The 19,022-nt window shown below is 38.3% G+C and overlaps 1 protein-coding gene across 2 annotated transcripts in view; it reads left to right on the forward strand.

Annotated features, from left to right (window-relative positions):
- LOC150087253 (oxysterol-binding protein-related protein 11-like) overlaps positions 1–19,022 on the forward strand; it is a 359,580-nt gene that overhangs the window by 221,376 nt on the left and 119,182 nt on the right. For both annotated transcript variants that reach the window (XM_090371101.1, XM_090371102.1), the window contains one exon: positions 11,471–11,552. In XM_090371101.1, the coding sequence (XP_090227227.1) occupies positions 11,471–11,552 (82 nt within the window). The remainder of the gene's footprint in view (positions 1–11,470; positions 11,553–19,022) is intronic.

The raw sequence follows: 19,022 nt of genomic DNA on the forward strand, positions 1-19,022 counted from the left end.
TATACCCCTGAGTTCTGGAATTCTCTATAACAGTGAACATTTTACCTTCATTCATTTCACTAACCCCTCTCAGAGCCTTATAAACCTCAATCAGGTCACTTATAAGATGCCTGGTTGCCAAGCTCTGTAGCCCACATAATCGGAGTCTTTTCTTGTATGGTCACCCTTTTGGTGAACTCGCCATGCAAGTTGCCTGTCTTTGGACCCTCTCAAGAAGCTCGATGTTTTTTTTTTTTTTTTTTTGATATATCATTTTTGAGGAGTCCTCTATTTGGGTTGGGTTGGATTGGCTTTGTTTGCTTGCTTGTTTATTTTATTAGCACATCAGTAACTAAGGCTCCTTGATGCACCAAAACTAGGTCTTTATTTGAAGCCTAATGAAAATTCCTTCTTCCAGTTTTGCATCTGTTAAATTGGGAAACACTTCCCTTAGTTATCAAGAATCTACTTCCTTCTTTGTTCAGAGCTTTAACAAAATCCTTCATTAATTGAAGCTTTATATGCAAAGGTGGAGGAAGAAGAACCTTTTTTTGGTTGTTAATAATATTACTTCTCCCTGCTAAAAATTCCTCCCTCTTTTCTACGGTGCCACACAATATAATTTTTTTTCTGTTGCACTACTGTCTAATAATACTATTTTGTGAAACCTGCTTTGTAGACTAGTGAGTAATCTAATTACCTTAAGATCACCACAGATATTCCAAGCAAAATCTGTGGTACTTTATTGCACTCAGGATCTTAGACATGCTTTTATGTTTCTTTCACGCCAATAGCATGAAGTAGAGGAAGTGATGAGAATGCATTTACATTGTGCATCAATAAATATATGCTATTCATTAGGATTGTGTTCAATGCCCAGTTCATTCAGAAGACCACTAATATCTTTACAGAAAGCATCTTCCATCCCTCTTGATGCAGACACTTGTATGTGGTGAGAGGAACTCCCAGTAATGTTGTTTGTTCTGTTGTTATTTTGTTTGTTATTTGGTTTTTAGGAGCATTAGGGACTAACTGTACTGAAGCCTCATTGTCTTAGTTGGCTCATTGCAAATCAAATTCTAACACTCCCTTTCCAATTTGTTGTTTTTCCCCCTGTCTTGATAAAAACGTATCTACTCCTGAAACAAGCCATCGACGCATAGAAGACAGAAAGCAACAACCATTTATAGTGTACAGTTATAAGATATAATTTATAGATTCTAACAGATGACTGCATTCTTAAATCCAGGAACAGATTTAAGTACAGTAAGACAAATATTATCCACAGGCTATAAAAATAAAGATATAAAGCACAAATTTACACTTTATTATGAAAAGTTTATTACCAATTAAATGATATGTGAAATTCGGAAGAATATTATCCACAGGTTAGCAAAATAAAAATAAATTTATACTTACGTACATAGCTTAATTAATATACATATTAATCAAACATAACACTTTGTAATATGATTATAATTTAAAATAGTCGCCTATTTTAGATTGCTTTGAATTATCACTACAAAGTCTATTTATAGATTTTTCAACATTGCATAACAGTCTATATTCACGATTGCTTGCACCAGTTTCTTCCAACGCTCTCCTCAGGATGGCTATAGTTTTGTGAATTTGCTGTTTTGTAACTGGAATTTGTTTGAGATGATCTTCATTTTCCTCCTCCTTGGCAAAATTATCAGTAACAGACTGGGCAATTTCTTTATTTGTTAAACTGTAGTCACGTGTAGATCATCATCTATGTCTTCAGGCTTTTCAACATGATCATTATTGTGACTTAATTGACGATCATAAATAATTAATCCACAATTTTTGAAGCAGTTGCTAATGCAGGTTTCGGAAACTTCAATCCAGGCACTCGTCATATGAAGCGCATTCAAAAGTTCATGGGTAGTAACTGCATGGCCATTGCACAAAACAGAATGATCTGGAAAGTTGCTGGAGAGGCTTTCATCCTGCAGTGGATTGAAAATGGCTGATGATGATCAGTTTGTCTTGATTTTGACAAGAGTTGTGTTGGGCAGACAACAATATATGATATAAAAGCCCAAAAGGGAAAAAAAATTCTTAAATTTTTTTTTACCAAAATGACTTGTAGGAAGCATTGCTCAGAGAAAAATGTTATTGCATTTGATACTGTAGCACATGGAAGATTGCCGTACAAATTGGAGCATTAAGGGATGGTTGAGTGGGAGAAGACAGAGTGGCAATCAATGGACACTGCTCTTCATGGACTAATGTTATTAGTGGAGTCCCTCAGGATTCAGCGTCGGGTCCATTGTTGTTTTCTATATTTATCAGTGATATTGATGAAGGTATATCAGGCTTAATCTCCAAGTTTGCAGACGATATGAAGGTTGACAGGGCTGTTAATGATAGCACGCTACTGCAATAGGATCTAAAAAGTTTGGCAGATGAGCTGAGAGGTGGCAACTGCAGTTTTAACATTGACAAATGCGAAGGACTGCATATGGGTAGCAGTAACCCCAGAGAAACCTATCAACTGTGTGGAATTACATTCAGGGTAGTGGAGAATAAAAAAGGACCTGAGGGGGTAATTGTGCAGTCAGATATGAAGTTTTCTGAGCAGTTCAGATAGGGTGCAAGAGCAACTCGTGGGGTCTTGTCAGTGGTATACAGGAATTTTGCTAGCAGGGATAAGGAGGTGATTATTCCCTTGTATAAGGCAGTGGTCAGACCACAACTTGAGTATTGCATACAGGTCTGGAAGCCTCATTTTAGAAAGGATGTAGAGCTACTGGAACAAGTACAGAGAAGAGTAATGAGATTGGTGAGGGGAGCAAAGGGTTGTTCTTACCAAGAATGACTTTTAAGTTCTGGAAATTGCAACATCTGGAGACTAGGTACCTGCAAGGTGATCTGATTGAGGTGTATAAGGCCTTGAATGGTTTGAGCAAGCTCAATGCTGATGAGATTCTTCCTCTTGCTCAGATCGCACACCTGAGGGAACATAAATTCAAGTTGAGGAAAGACAGTTGTAGAATAGATTTATTTAAGCTAGCAACTATTAAGTTGATAGCTTAAATAAATTAGGAAGAACTGGACAAACTTTTGGAGCGAATGAATGGGTGAAATGTGAAGGTTTTTTTTTTTTTTTTTTTTTTTGTCTGATGCTGTATAAGCTTGTTTTCTTGCATCATATACACTGGTGTTCAAAGAAGGTGCATCACCACTTAAAATTAAAATTGTAATTGTCCGAATAACATAAGTATATGACAATATTTCTTACAGATTGCATCAGATAAGATTGACACGCATATATGATGACATAATATTGCATCAGTTGTTATTTTCAGCTATATAAGCACACTCTTGCAGAGTGTGCTTATATAGCTGAAATGAAAAAGGAAATGAAAAAGGCCTGATTAATTTGGTGTAAGGAGCATATCAAATGGACCCCTGAGCAGTGGAAGTCAGTTATTTTCTCGGATGAGAAGAAATTCAACTTGCATGGCTCTTATGGGAGACAAATGATTCACCTTAGACGTGGTGAAGAATACCATCCAGACTGTATGGTATTTACAGTGAAATTCCCTACCAGCCAAATGATATGGGGGTGCATTTCGTATTGCGGAGTAGGTCACCTGTAGTTTATAAAAGGTCCGTAAATGCCAATGGATACTTGGCTATATTGGAAGGCAAATTGCTGCCAACAATTAGAGACCATTTCAACCCGCCAAGTAACTGCATCTTTCAGAATGACTCTGCAACTGTCATCTGGAAAAAAGTGTAAGTAGGGACTTCTGTAGTTACTTTCGCTTCATTTCTGCATTAAAGGTTCGACAGTAATGTGTTTACATTTGTTAGAGGTGAAAAAATAGTTGGAAGAATAGCAGTCCATTACAACTCTTAGCTGGCCAGGAAACAGCCTGGACCTGAATCCTATAGAGAACTGTTGGCATCATGTGGAATCTGCAGTTGCCAGAAAGAAACCAAAGACCTTTCGTGAACTTCAGGAAGCCATAATTCGTGTTTGGAACCACCAACTATCAGTTGATTATCTTCAGAAATTGATCTTGTCAATGCCTTGACGGTGAGCTGCTGTCATCAGGGCCAGAGGCGGTACAACTAAATATTAGTTTGGACCTGGTGAACTTTTCATTTTGTTTACCATTTAAAATGATAAACTGAAGCTTCTGACATTTCAGCCATAATTGTCGTGTTTACCAAAACTGTTGTATAAAGGTTGCAAATTATCATTTTGGAATATTTTGAGAGCATCTGTCAAATATTACTTAACTTTGCTTTAACTATTAATAAATATCTTTTGTTTATATTTCTATTTGTGATGTTAGTCATTAAAGTAACGTACCAAATGGTATCCGTAGCCGAGTGGTCAGGAGTGCAGTAGCACACGATCTTTGAATAGATTGGGGTTCAAGCCCCTGACTGCTAAATACGGTCAATCTGCCAACCCGCACTGGACCAGCGTGGCATATTATGGTCCATTTCCCTCAGCATGAATTGTTGAGGAGGCTTCCATCCTGCAGTGGGTTGATAATGGCTGCAGTTTACCTTTTACCATCACAAAAAAGGGTTTGAAATGTGAAATTCCTAGGTGATGCACTTTCTTTGAACACCAGTGTACCTCTACTAATGCTAATTCTATTACATGGCCTGAGTAACAGCAATTTAAATAAGAGTGTTCTGCAAGTGATTCCACCAATACAAGAGTGAAGGTGTTTCTCTATTTGGACCCATGTTAATGGAGAAAAGAAAAATCTACCATGACAAAATGAAAATTGACAGCGACTATGATTATTCTATCAGATAGTTGCAAAAATCCAAAAAGCAGCATGACATTTACTATATCAAAGTTTCCAATGAAAAACTCTGCCAACCATGAAGCTGTAGTTGTCAATGAATTAAAAAAAAAAAAAATAGTGTGACATAATAATCTTAGTTTAGAGTAGATCTATAATGTTAATGCTACCAATTTATTTTGGTGTTGTCTTTTCTCCTATGCTATGCTTTTCTAATGATGAAAAATCATCATCATGTGGAATCCAAAAGAGACTAATAGTACTAAAATATGCCATTTCTGGAACTAAACAGTAGTGGTTGATTTAATCATTGTTTTTGTGCCAGAGGCCAGGAACATACAAAATTCTTGTCATTATTTGATAACAGCACACCTCATCCATCAGCAGAAACAATGCCATTTTCAAACATTTTTGCTACATATTATTGCCAAATTGTTTATCTTTGATCCAGCCTTATAAATCAGGGCATAATTGGAAATTTAAACTGCCATTAATATAATGAGTTATTGAGAGAACTAGGGACATTTGACAATTTCATGAAATTAGGCATGCTGAAGGAAGCAGTATGGTGTTAGCAGTATAATGTTATACCTACAGTTCTGAAGTATTGTTGACAAACTAGTTTTCTAGTGATGATGTTTACTGATGGGGCATATGATGCTAGTTTTTGTGGATTTGATGTATATAAAAAGAACGTTGAAATAATGAGTTATATAAAGGAATAAGCAATACTATTCCAAATGTAAGTTAAAACTTAGAAAAATGAGCTGACTGTGATAGAAATACCTCTTTTCAAAACCTTCAATGATTGGAAATTATCGATGCTAAGTCCCAAAGTGAATGATAATGAAGGTATTGATGTCAGCAATGTTTCAATTGATAAGAATAAGGAAAAAACCATGGGAGAAGCTATTTCCTATTGATAATTTATTCTTTTACTTAATTACTGTTTGAATTTTAATTTTACTTTTATATTTATTTTCAAGGTTTTTCTCAGTTTTTAACTTTCTTTAAAACTTTTGCTGCTGGCTTTTCTGACAATCTTTTTTGACCCAGGATTGAGTCAATCTGGATTGGAGAGAGCAAAGACATTTTTGAGTTTTCTTCTCAATATGACTGAATTAGATAGCCTCCAGCAAAGGTTGTTTGACAAAAAATCCAGTTTTCCTTCTGTCAAATTGGAAGAAAAAGTTCTAAAAGCATCTTGTTTTCCAGGCTGCTGGGAGTCATTGCGGTACAAGTAAACACATGGGTTTGTGTTAGGGTAGCTAAGAATAGAAACAGGTGCAGGTATACTTGCGTGTACACCAGTGCTAGGAGTTTGGCAAATAAATTTGATAAATTTGAGGTATTGCTCAAAACATCAACGGCAGATATTGTTGGGATATCAGAGATGTGGTGTTACGCAGATATAAGGAATGCAGAACTGGAATGGAATTTGGGGAGTACAATGTGTACAGAAAGGATAGACAGGAGAGGAAGGGAGGAGGGGTTATGCTATTAGTTCAGAAACACATAAAATCCAAGGAAGTGAAGGCAGTCGACATCGCTGGACAGTGCAGTGTTGAATCAGTTTGGTGTGACATAAGCATTGGGAGATCAAAATTGAAAGTAGGAGTGTGCTATAGGCCTAACGACTCAGATGAGTATAATAAGAAACTGTACAGTGAAATAGAGTGGGCCAGTAAATCAGAGAGTCTTATAATGGGGAATTTTAATTTCCCAGATATTGACTGGAATTTGTGGGTTGGTCACTCATACACTAGCAAGGCTTTCGTGGATTTATTGGATGATTGTTTTCTACATCATCATGTTCGGGAGGCAACTAGAGGGAGTAATACTCTTGATCTGATTATCAGTAGTGATTCTTCATGCATTACGAATCTGCAGATAAAGGAACCACTAGGCGGCAGTGATCACAGTGTGCTGAAGTGGGATTTACTCAAAGAGGTAACTACCATCAGGGGTAAAGGGAAGGGTTATTGCTTTCGTAAAGGTGACTACGATGGTCTGAGACAGTATCTAAATTCTATACAGTGGGACCAACTGATGATGTTACCAACAGCAAATTCAAAATGGGAAGCATTCAAAGAACTTATCTTGGAAGCTAATAGGCATTACATACCAACTAAGAAATATTGTTCAAGGTTTAGGCCTAAATGGATGTCAGATGAACTAATGAGACATATGGCAGAGAAGAAAAATCCATGGGATACATATAATTTAACATGTGACACAGAACCCTATGATAGATATAAGCTGGTCTGTAACCAAGTTACAAAGGACGTTAGGCAGGCGAAGGCAGATTACGAGAAATCTTTGGCAAAGGATGCAAAGAAAATCAGCAAAGAGTTCTTTACTTATGTAAACTCTAGAAGGAAGGGGATGAATCAGATTGGTCCACTTGATATCGATGGTTCAACTGTTGATGATTCTGCTAAGGTAGCTAATAAACTAAATGAATATTTTGCATCTACATTCACACATGAGCAGTTATTCATGGAGGAGAATGCCAGAGGTGTCTTCGACTCTGGCAGTAAGCTAGATAATCTTGTAATAACTGAGAGTAAAGTGGAGGAGAAATTGTTGAATATAAACATAAGAAAGGCACCTGGGGTGGATAGGATCAGGGGAGGCACCCATGGACTGGAGATGTGCAAATGTGACCCCAATCCACAAAGGAGGATCAAAGGGAGACACAGGTAATAACAGACCTGTTAGTTTAACTTCTGTTTCACAGAAATTAATGGAGGCACTAATTAAAGAAGCATTGCAGGATCATCTAGACAAGACTTCATTTATAGCTTGGACACAGCATGGGTTTGTTATGGGGAAGTCTTGTCTGACTAATTTGATTGGATACTATGATGTAGTCACAAAGGAACTGGATGCAAAGAATAACTTTGATATCATATATTTGAATCTTAGAAAGGCCTTTGATACTGTTGCACATGGAAGACTGCTGCACAAATTGGAGCAGTGCGGCATTGAAGGCAAATTGCTGCTATGGATAAAGGGATGGTTGAGTGGGAGAAGACAGACAGTGGTAATCAATGGACACCTGCTCTTTGTGGACAGTGGTAATCAATGGACACCTGCTCTTTGTGGACAGTGGTAATCAATGGACACTGCTCTTCGTGGACTAATGTTATTAGTGGAGTCCCTCAGAGTTCAGTGTTGGGTCCATTGTTGTTTTCTGTATTTATAAATGATGTTGATGGTATATCAGTTTTAATGTCCAAGTTTGCAGACGATACGAAGGTTGGCAGGGTTGTTAATGACATTAATGACAGTACACTGCTGTAACAAGATCTAGAAAAGTTGAGCAGATAGGCTGAGAGGTTGCAAATGAAGTTTAACATTGACAAATGTAAAGTACTACATATGGGAAGCAGTAATCCCAGAGTAACGTATCAACTCTGTGGTACCTCACTGACAGTGGTAGAGAATGAAAAGGACCTGGGGGTAATTGTGCAGGCAGATATGAAGTTTTTTGAGCAGTGCAGATGGTCTGCAAGAGTAGCTCATGGTGTTTTGTCAATGATATACAGGAATTTTTCTAGCAGGGATAAGGAGGTGGTTATCCCCTTGTATAAGGCAATGGTCAGGCCACACCTCAAGTACTGTATACAGGTCTGGAGGCCTCATTTTAAGAAGGATATACAGTTGTTGGAACGAGTACAGAGAAGGGCAACAAGATTAGTGAACAGAACAAAGAGTTGCTTTTATGAAGAAAGGCTTAAGTTTTGCAGATTACAGTGTCTGGAGACTACGCACCTGCGAGGAGATCTGATTGAGGTGTATAAAGCCTTGAATGGTTTGAGCATGCTTAATGCTGATGGGATTTTTCCTCTTGCTCAGAATAATCACCTGAGAGGGCATAAATTCAGATTGAGGAAAGACAGTTGTAGGATAGATGTGCAGAATTTTGCCTTTAGCCAGCGGGTGGTTGATTGCTGGAACAAACTTCCATCTGTCGGTGTAGAAGTTGATAGCTTAAATAGATTCAAGGCAGAACTTGACAAACATTTGGAGCGAGGGGATGGGTGAAATAAGGTTTTTTTTTTTTTTTTTTTTTTTGGTTGATTCTATATAAGCTTGCTTTTTTACATCATGTGCCCTTGCTAATGCTAACGTTCTGAAATCTCTTTCCTTCAAGGGCAGTTTTCACCTTGGGAAAGAGAAAGAAGTCCGCTGGTGCTAGATCGGGGGAGCAGGATGGATGATTGATCTTTACAGTGCCACATGTTGTAAGAAATGCCTTCACAACAAGTGCAGAATGGGTGGTGGGCACTGAAGTGCAACAAGAACCAGCTTCCTTTCTCTTGAAACTGTGGCCTCACCCAGGAAATGCACTTCAGTAGTCTTTGAAGCACGTGTATGTGGAATGCAGCATTGATTCTCCCCTTTCAGATAAAAATACAGAAAGTTCTTGATACAGAAAATTATACTTTCTGGAAATGAAACTCCTTGGGCATTGGTGATGGTTTTGAAGTCCACTGTATGCTCTGACACTTTGGCTCTGAGTCTTACTGAAACACCCAACACTCATCTCCAGTGACAATACAGTTGAGGAAATTAGAATTGTCTTGACAAATCTGGATGAAGTCTTCACATGATGATACTCTTTTTGATTCTGCCCATCCATGAGGCTGTGCAGCACAGATTTTGCACAGACCTTCCTTTTCTGTAAATTTTAATGCAGAATCATTTTCTTATTCATTTCCAACCCATCAGCCATCATTTTGAGTGTAAAATGATGTTCTTTTGCCAATTTCCCAAACTTTTGCAACTCTGTCCTCATTTCTAGAGGTTGACGGACATCCACTTCTTGGGTCATTGCAAACATCCTTATGTTCATCTTTGAACTGCTTATACCATTCAAACAAAGTGATATTACTTAACATTACATCACCATAAACAGTTTTTAACATTTCATATGTTTGTTGTTGCAGATTTTCCCAGTTTATAGCAAAATTTGATATTCATTCATTGCTCTATTGCAAAGTTGTGATAGAACATTTACACTACTAACAAAACTGGTTGTTACTTGAAACCTGTCAGTCTACTGGACAATCTCTGTACCGCCATCTGTTGGAAGAAGTGTCAACTGTAACATACCATTTCCATTTATATTCAAACCCGTCAAAAATGACTTCAACTGAACCAGTCAGAAAACTTTATTTGCCATACCTCATATGTCTCAAAAGTCTATTTCTGAGATATCAATGATAATCTATAGCAGCTGTTCAAAGTGGCCTCCATTTCCCCCCCCCCCCCCCCCCCCCCCAGAATGATTCCCTGGCATGTCTTACCATTCCAGGACTGTTCTTATGTTCTTAATGGTTTCAGCAACTTTCAAAATATGATTTCTCAGTTTGCATGGTAATATGCATAGAATAAACCAAGGATTTCATGTGACCCACACAAAAGTAATCATTATGGCCATTTTAAGGGACATTCCAACCAGTTCTATTCTATTCCATTCCAGCCAGTCCTTTGGTTAATGTACTGGAATGGAATAGAACTGGTCAGAAATATTGCAGTAGAAGTGGGCTGGTGCACCATTGTGTATAAATCACATCATTTGCTGATTTTCAAGAGGTACATCTTCTAGTAGTTCCTACACATTGTTTCACAGATAATATGGGTATGCCTTACTGGTAAAAAGTAAGTAACAACAAATTGGTTCAAGGAAAATACCACAACATGCATTAAAGGAAAAAGTTGATAATGCTTACTTACAATCATATGTGGATTCTCTTTGGCCCAAGTTTGTGTTTCAAGAGTTGAGAATTCCATTTCTTTTAAACCATGATTCATTTGTAACCAGAACATGCCTGAGAAACAGAGGATCACATAAACATCGCAAAATGAGCCACTGACAAAAGTTTCTACATGTAGCAACAGTTCTTGTACAGGCATATTGTGAAACAGTTACAAGTGCTGTTCATGTTCCTCCATACATTTGCAAATGAAAAATACACATGACCTAACAACCTTCTTGTACTTGTGGTACCAGAAGTTGCCACAATATAAGTACAAATTCAAAGAGCAAATATGTATTTGTCCTTCAACATTTGTAGTTTGTCAATCTCCTTCTACCAGCATTTACTCATAGTGGTTTCAGCTTACCTGTTTCTCTAGGTCATCTCTTAACAGCAGCAAATGTTTTACAGTTCGCTACTTGTCAACTCGGAAAATTTATGGTGTATCTTTGAACAGCTTGCGTGAAACTTCGTCATGAATTAAAATCACATAACTTAACTCAAAAGTAAACAAATGTCATAGTGTCTCTTACAATATCAATTTAACATGAAGCAGTTGCTGCTGAACCTGAAACTCAAGTAACAGACACATTGACATTGCTAGTATGTATACCCTACAACACTGGTTAATCACAAGAGTAATTGGTATGGTTCATGTAGTAGAACACTATTCATGTTGGTGTTCATACATATTTTTAAGACATGAATTTGAACATAATGTTTTCCATTTTACACAGTTTTGTAATTTATGATTGATGTTTTATATTTCTGAAGTAGACTTTTGAGACATGTTTATGGGAACTTTTTTCTTATTTTTAGATATAGAATATGCACCTATATTTGTTCAATGCAATTTTGAAACACCCTATATATATAAGTTATATAATGTATATCAATTCAGCAGACCAGTTATAAAATTTACAGAATTGCAGACTGTCATACTCCTGAATCTAGAATGCTTGCGGTGCTAGAATGGTATTTAACGTCAATCCACATGGGTCGAAAGGTAAGGATCTATTATTATAACTCATCCCCTCACTCATTTATTGTAAGGGAAGTTATGTTCTTTAGTTTCTGTTTTCTTGGTTAGTACAGTTGAACTTCCCAACTCCAGCAACTTTGAGACTTGACCCTTGCCAAATTTTGGGTGGTAGGATTTTAGTTACACAAATAAAATAAAATAAATACTCCACAGTACTGTACAAGTATATCCAGATAAAGGTAATATAGATTTTGAAGTACATTATAGGAAAAACATATTTCACAGTATTTAAGATAGCAAAAGCTATATGCTCAAGTTTATATATGCGCACGCACACATGTGCGTGGTCTGTGGTGTCCAGTTGTGTGTGTGTGTGTGTGTGTGTGTGTGTGTGTGTGTGTGTGTGTGTGTGTGTGTGTGTGTGTGTGTGTGTGTTTTACAAATAACAAAAAGACTAGTCTGCCATTTATTATGAGAGAACAACTAAGTTCTGAAACAAACTGTTCATAGCAGTGTCTCATCTTTAAATAAGTGAAAGAAGTTGTTGCTCATATCGATATTGTGTTTTTGTTTGTAGAAGTGTGTTTCCACTGGCTGATATGCATGTTGTATGGGAGTTGTGTAGCAGAGGGAGTAGGAGGAACCCTACTCCCTTCACTGAGATCTGCTAACTACAGCCCAATTCAAGAAGATACTCCACAGTATTCGACAGGATTCAGTCAAATTCAGTATTTGACAAGAATTGAACCCAGACCTCTTCAAACAAGTGGCAGAGAGTAATGTATGGAGAATAATGTAGCATGCTGACTAAGCTCTACAGTGGACTGACTTGTGGAGAGTTTTCTGTGCATTTCTGAGTTTTCTGCAAGTTTAAATCATCTAGCTGAAAAAAAAAAAAAAAAAAAAACACATACAAGTGGACAGGCCAAATACATTTATTACATATGTAAAACCATTCCCCCTCCAAAATATACTGCATGCAGTTGAGAAACCAATGTCAGAAGATTCATACAGTCACGTCACCAAAATTCCATTATTGAGCTTCTGTAACATTGCAACAATTTGCACATTTTGTGTTTGCATTTTGAACCACTGCAGTCCTCTTGATCACTTGTTTTTCTGTTTAGCAGCATTCTTACAAATGAATGAAGGTTACTCATCTGATGTTCTTTGTAAATACAATGATCTAAGATATGTTAACGTCAATCCACGTCAAATTAACGTCAAAGTGAGTATGTTACCAGTATTATCAGCATAATACTGGTAACATACTCACTTTGCTTCATCTAAAAATTGCAAGACACAGAAACCCTGAATAATTCATTGCTAATTACTGTTAAGTGAAAAATCATGTTCTCAAATAACAATAGACAATCCCATAACTTTCTAATAAATTTCTTAATGTTACTAAATCATATTAAAAACTTTTATTGTGCTGAGGAAAAATTTCTACCCATCAAAATTAGCACTGCATGAATAACCTAGCTGAAAACTAAATTTGCTGAGTCTCAAGTAGTCTGCCAGATTCACACACCGATGAGCCAAAACATTATGACCACGTATGTAATATGATGTTGATCCTCCACGTGCAGCCAAAACAGCTCGTACCCGGTGAGGCATGAACACTACAAGATTTCTAAATGTGTCTTTTGGTATCTGCTACCAACACGCAACCAGCAGATCCTTTAACTCCTGTAAGGTCCATGGTTGAGAAGCCGCAGATCAGAGTTGCTGTTCCAACACAAACCACAGGCAATATCTGGAAGTCTTCCTCATGTTTTGTGAACCAGTCTCGAACAATCTGGGCGGTGTGGCATGGCGCATTATCCTGCTGAAAGAAGGCAGTGCCATAGGGAAAGACCGTTGCCATGAAAGGGTGTACCTGGTCAGCAATGATGTTTAGGTAGGTAGTAGAAGTGCCCAGCACATGGATGACTGGACCCAGGGTATCTCGGCAGAACATTGCCCAAAGCATGACACTGCTGCCACCGGCTTGTTTTCATCCCATGGTGCATCCAGGCACCATCACTTCCCCAGGTAAATGACGCACGCGTACCCGGATCCACATGATGCAACAGGAAATGTGATTCATCGGACCAGACAACCTTCTTCCAATCACTCAAGGTCCAGTTTTGATTCTTGCGTGCCCATTGTAGGCACTGTCGCTGGTGAACTGTGGTTAGCATGGGCACTCAGAGCGGCCTGTGGCTATGCAGCCCCATTTTCAGCAGGGTTCAATGTACTGTGTGTTGGGATACATTACTCCCATCACCAGCATTCCAATTACCAGTGAATTGTGCCACAGTCACTCTTCTGTTGCCACGTACCATCCAGGAGAGCCTTCGCTCAACTCAAGCATCGATGAGCCGTGGTCGTCCAACACCTCGCCGGCGGTTCGTGGGTTTCCCCTCCTCGGACCACTTTTGGTGGGTACTGACCACGGCTGACCGTGACCACCCCACCAGCCGTGCCGTTTCGGATATGCTCTGACCCAGTCGTCTGGTCATTACAATTTGGCCATTGTCAAACTTGATTAAGTCCGCTGCCTTTCCCATCTGAAGAACAAGAGTAACACTGATTAACTGAGCTCAGTATCAGGTGTTTTTTATAACGTGTCCCGGCCCACGCAGACACCGTAGTTCACCTGCAGTTGCTTCAATTTGCATAACAACTTGCTGGTCATAATGTTTTGGCTCATTGGTGTAGCTGGATAATGGATTGCTTGATTTTGGGAGGTTCAGCTTAATTATGAAAAGTTAATCTTGTTAAAATACTAATTCCTTCATGGTTATTTGTCATTATTCATTCAGTGGTAAGATGTTTTGCATATTATTCTAAAGGTATAAAAAATTAACTTCTATTTTCTAGTATAAATTAAATTTTAAAAGAAATTATTAATCATCTAGCTGAAAAAAAAAAAAAAAAAAACATAAGTGGACAGGCCAAATATTTTTATTACATATGTAAAACCATTCCCCCTCCAAAATATACTGCATGCAGTTGAGAAACCAATGCCAGAAGTTTCATACAGTCACGTCATCAAAATTCCATTATTGAGCTTCTGTAACATTGCAACAATTTTCACATTTTGTGTTTGCATTTTGAACCACTGCAGTCCTCTGGATCACTTGTTTTTCTGTTTAGCAGCATTCTTACAAATGAATGAAGGTTACTCATCTGATGTTCTTTGTAAATACAATGATCTAAGATATGTTAGTGAGTATGTTATCAGCATAATACTGGTACTCACTTTGCTTCATCTAAAAATTGCAAGACACAGAAACCCTGAATAATTCATTGCTAATTACCGTTAAGTGAAAAATCATATTCTCAAATAGCAATAGACAATCCCATAACTTTCTAATAAATTTCTTAATGTTACTGAATCATATTAAAAACTTTTATTGTGCTGAGGAAAAATTTCTACCCATCAAAATTAGCACTGCATGAATAGCCTAGCTGAAAACTAAATTTGCTGAGTCTCATCAAGTAGTCTGCCAGATTCCCTCCCTTTCATCACACACCGATGAGCCAAAACATTATGACCACCTATGTAATAGGTGGTCATAATGTTTTGGCTCATCGGTGTAGAATTATTTCTTTCATAGTTATAAGTTTGTCATGAACATTCTCCCAGTAGTGACAGCTAAGGCTATTGCTTGGAAATTTGAAATACTGATTGTGCTGATATTCAGGTTGCAGTTTTCAAAGCATTTGTTATCTTGTTGCGAATCAAGTGGTTTGAATGTCAGCAAAGTCTGGTCATTTTGTGTAAACAAAATGTAATAAAGAAGCAGTGTAAACCAGTTTTTTGCTTGCATCTTCATGATGATAGGACTCTTAATAAAGCAGGGTATATTTCCAAGCAAAAGGTCTAAAAACACACACAATTGTACAACAGCTGTGAACCAACATAAGCCCACACCACATAATAATCCTCTTGTGTCACTAGGTGATAGATGACCCTCATCACTCAGTGCATGACCACTGGTATTTCACTGGATGATGACAGTCCAATAAGCAAAGTGATGGTATTATACCACCACTTTTCTTACTGGGGGCTTTAAGTGATGAAAACATTTGGTCTCCAGAGCAAAACTTCAGCATCTGCCCATATCTTCTATCGTGCAGTATGTATGGGTCATGAAGGGCATAATATTAGGCAAAGTTAAAACAGGTAATGCTGTAGGAGGCGGCCAGGTAAATTAGTGTATTATCTTACTACCTCTACTCTACTCTGCCAACCTTAACTGAATTGAATACCAAGAGTACGTTATGTCAAAGAGCTACATATATTTTTTCTGGCCATATCTAAAAATTTTATCAATTCATACACGTTCTTCCAAACTTTTACCTCATTTACATCAATGCACCATAAATAGTCAAACAAATGGAACAAACATCTGCAAAAAGATTTAAACTTCCCTAATTCATATCATAAAATTTTATCAATTCCTACACATTCTTCCAAACTTTTATCTAAATTACATTAATGCACCATAAATAGTCAAACAACTGGAACAAACATCTGCAGAAAGATTTACACCGATGAGGCAAAACATTATGACCAGCGAGTCATTATGCAAATTGAAGCAGCAGGTGAACTACAGTGCGTGCACGGATTGGGACACAGTATAAAAAACACCCGATACTAAGCTCCGTTAATCAGTGTTACTCTTGTTCTTCAGATGGGAAAGGTAGCGGACTTAAGCAAGTTTGACAAAGACCAAATTGTAATGACCAGACAACTGGGTCAGACCATATCCGAAACAGCATGGCTGGTGGGGTGCTCATAGTCAGCAATGGTTAGTACCTACCAAAAGTGGTCTGAGGAGAGAAAACACACGAACCAACGGCGAGGCGTTGGATGACCACAGCTCATCGATGCTCGAGGTGAGCGAAGGCTCTCCTGGATGGTACATGGCAACAGAAGGGTGACTGTTTTGCAACTCGCCAGTAATTGGAATTCTGGTGATGGGAGTAATGTGTCACAACACACAGTACATTGAAACCTACTGAAAATGTGGCTGCATAGCTGCAGGCAGCTCCGAGTGCCCATGCTAACCACAGTTCACCGGAGACAGCGCCTACAATGGGCACGCGAGCATCAAAACTGGACCTTGAGTGATTGGAAGATGGTCATCTGGTCCAATGAATCAAGTTTCCACCATGTGGACAGCCAGGTATGTGTGCGTTACCGGGGAAGTGATGGCACCTGGATGCACTGTGGGATGAAAACAAGCTGGTGGCAGCGGTGTCATGCTTTGTGCGATGTTCTGCTAGGATATCATGGGTCCAGTCATCCATGTGCCGGGCACTCTGACGTCTACCACCTACCTAATTGTCATTGCTGATCAGGTACACCCTTTCAGGGCAACGGGCTTCCCCTCTGGCAGTGCCATCTTTTCAGCAGGACAATGCACCATGCCACACTGCCCGGATTATATTCGAGACTGGTTTGCAGAACATGAGGAAGACTTCTAGGTATTGCCCTGGCCTCCAAATTCCCCAGACATCAATCCCATCGAGCATCTGTGGTTTGTGTTGGAACAGCAACTCCGATCTGCAGCATCTCAACCACGGACCTTACAGGAGTTTGAGGATCTGCTGGTTACATGTTGGTACCAGATACCACAAGACACATTTAGAAATCTTGTAGCATCCGTGCCTTGCCGGGTACGAGCTGTTTTGGCTGCACATGGAGGACCAACATCATATTAGGTAGGTGGTCATGATGTTTTGGTTCATCGGTGTAAACTTTCCTAATTCATTTCATAAAATTTTATCAATTCATACACGTTCTTCCAAACTTTTACCTCATTTACATCAATGCACCATAAATAGTCAAACAAATGGAACAAACATCTGGAGAAAGATTTAAATACCACAAAAGTTTCTAAATTCATTTCATAAATGTACATGATAACAGTGAAGTCAATTTCCAGCTACTCTACCAAGCCCCATTTAGCATTTCTGAATCTCAGTTATCAATTGCCTCAACCACTACATCTTATTTGTCCTAATTATTTGCTCTGTGATTCTTTTCACTTATGCTTATGCCTGCTCTTATATTTCTTATCAGAGATTTCCTAATCTGAAATCTCTTTTTAATCTCCTCTGGCTTAAATTCCCTTGACCTAGGTTTGTCAAATTTTTCTGTTGCCTGTCTTTCGGCCTGAGAACTTTTTGACTTTCTTTCTTTTAACCTTACCTTTCTCCAGTCATATTTTCCTAACAGTGAAATAATTTTTAGTAGTGATTTTTTTTAAGTTTTCACAACCTCAACTGGCTTCAATTTTTTAGTTACATGGACTGAGTTGGTAGAAATGCTGAGGCTTTGCCGTTACAGAGAGGTTTTTAAAGAACCCTGCTTAGATACAGTAGCACATTACTCATCAGCATTTTTACATAGATAGTTCCATCAATAGAGTAATGCAAGAATGATAAATTGATCGATGAAATTTGTTAGTTTCATAAAACATTGTGCAGCTGACTGAGTTCATTGTCTTTTAAATGCAAATTAGAAAGTAGAATTTTATTAACTTAATTCCAATTTTCTAACCCATCAATACAGCACCTTTGCAGGATGAGGGGAACTCCCAATGATTCTGCTGGGCTTCAAAATTAGCATTAATATGATCAAATGCTCACAGGCTAGAGATGTTTTTAATGGGTACTGAATAAGAATCTCATTCTTACTTTCAACTCCACTATCTCCTAATTCCATCACAGCTGGATATCTGCACTGCCTGATAATACATGCCAAATCCCTTAGGATGTTTTAAGTGTCAAAAATATGGACACTTTCAAATAACATGCCATGGTACCCATACATGCACTTTAATTGGTGCAAAGGACCACAGAATTATGGGATGTTCAGCTAAAAAACCTGTATGCATTAACTGCCAAGGAAAACCCCTGTGTACCCACCAGGAGCATGCCAGCAGTGGAAGGAGAGAAAAGAGATACAAAGGTTCAAGGCAGAGCTGAACATATCCTATCAGGAAGCAAGGAAAGCAGTGAAGCCATTAAATAGCAATTAACCAACATATGCTGAGAAAGTTGCAGGGAAGCATTCTATTGGGATGCAAACTGATATAACTATTCCACCAGGAGAGTCATTCATGCCCACTGTATGCTATTTATTGAGCTCACAAAATCTCACCCAAAACACAGTCAGTTGCCCTTCCCATATCCATACTTCCTAGTGCTCCACCACTAACAAAACAAAGTGGTAAAAAAAACTGGAAGAGCCACCAGCAGTACAAGAAATAATGGATGTAGAGGTTAAGGAGGTACTGGATGACTCAGTCCTGGAACTCTTTGCAGTAGAAGAAATGGACACTGGCCAGGTGCCCTTTCTTTCCAAAGAAAGATAAACCTAGGACTGAGCAAATAAAGCCATAAGCTCTTCAGAAGCTGATAGATGAATTCATCACATCTAAATAATGATCACATTCAAATTCTCACAATGAAATTGCCATGGACTCCTTC

The sequence above is a fragment of the Mastigoproctus giganteus genome, chromosome 4 (genome assembly GCF_048544385.1).
Source record: "Mastigoproctus giganteus isolate SK-2022 chromosome 4, ASM4854438v1, whole genome shotgun sequence".
In the NCBI taxonomy this organism is placed as follows: Eukaryota; Metazoa; Arthropoda; class Arachnida; order Uropygi; family Thelyphonidae; genus Mastigoproctus; species Mastigoproctus giganteus.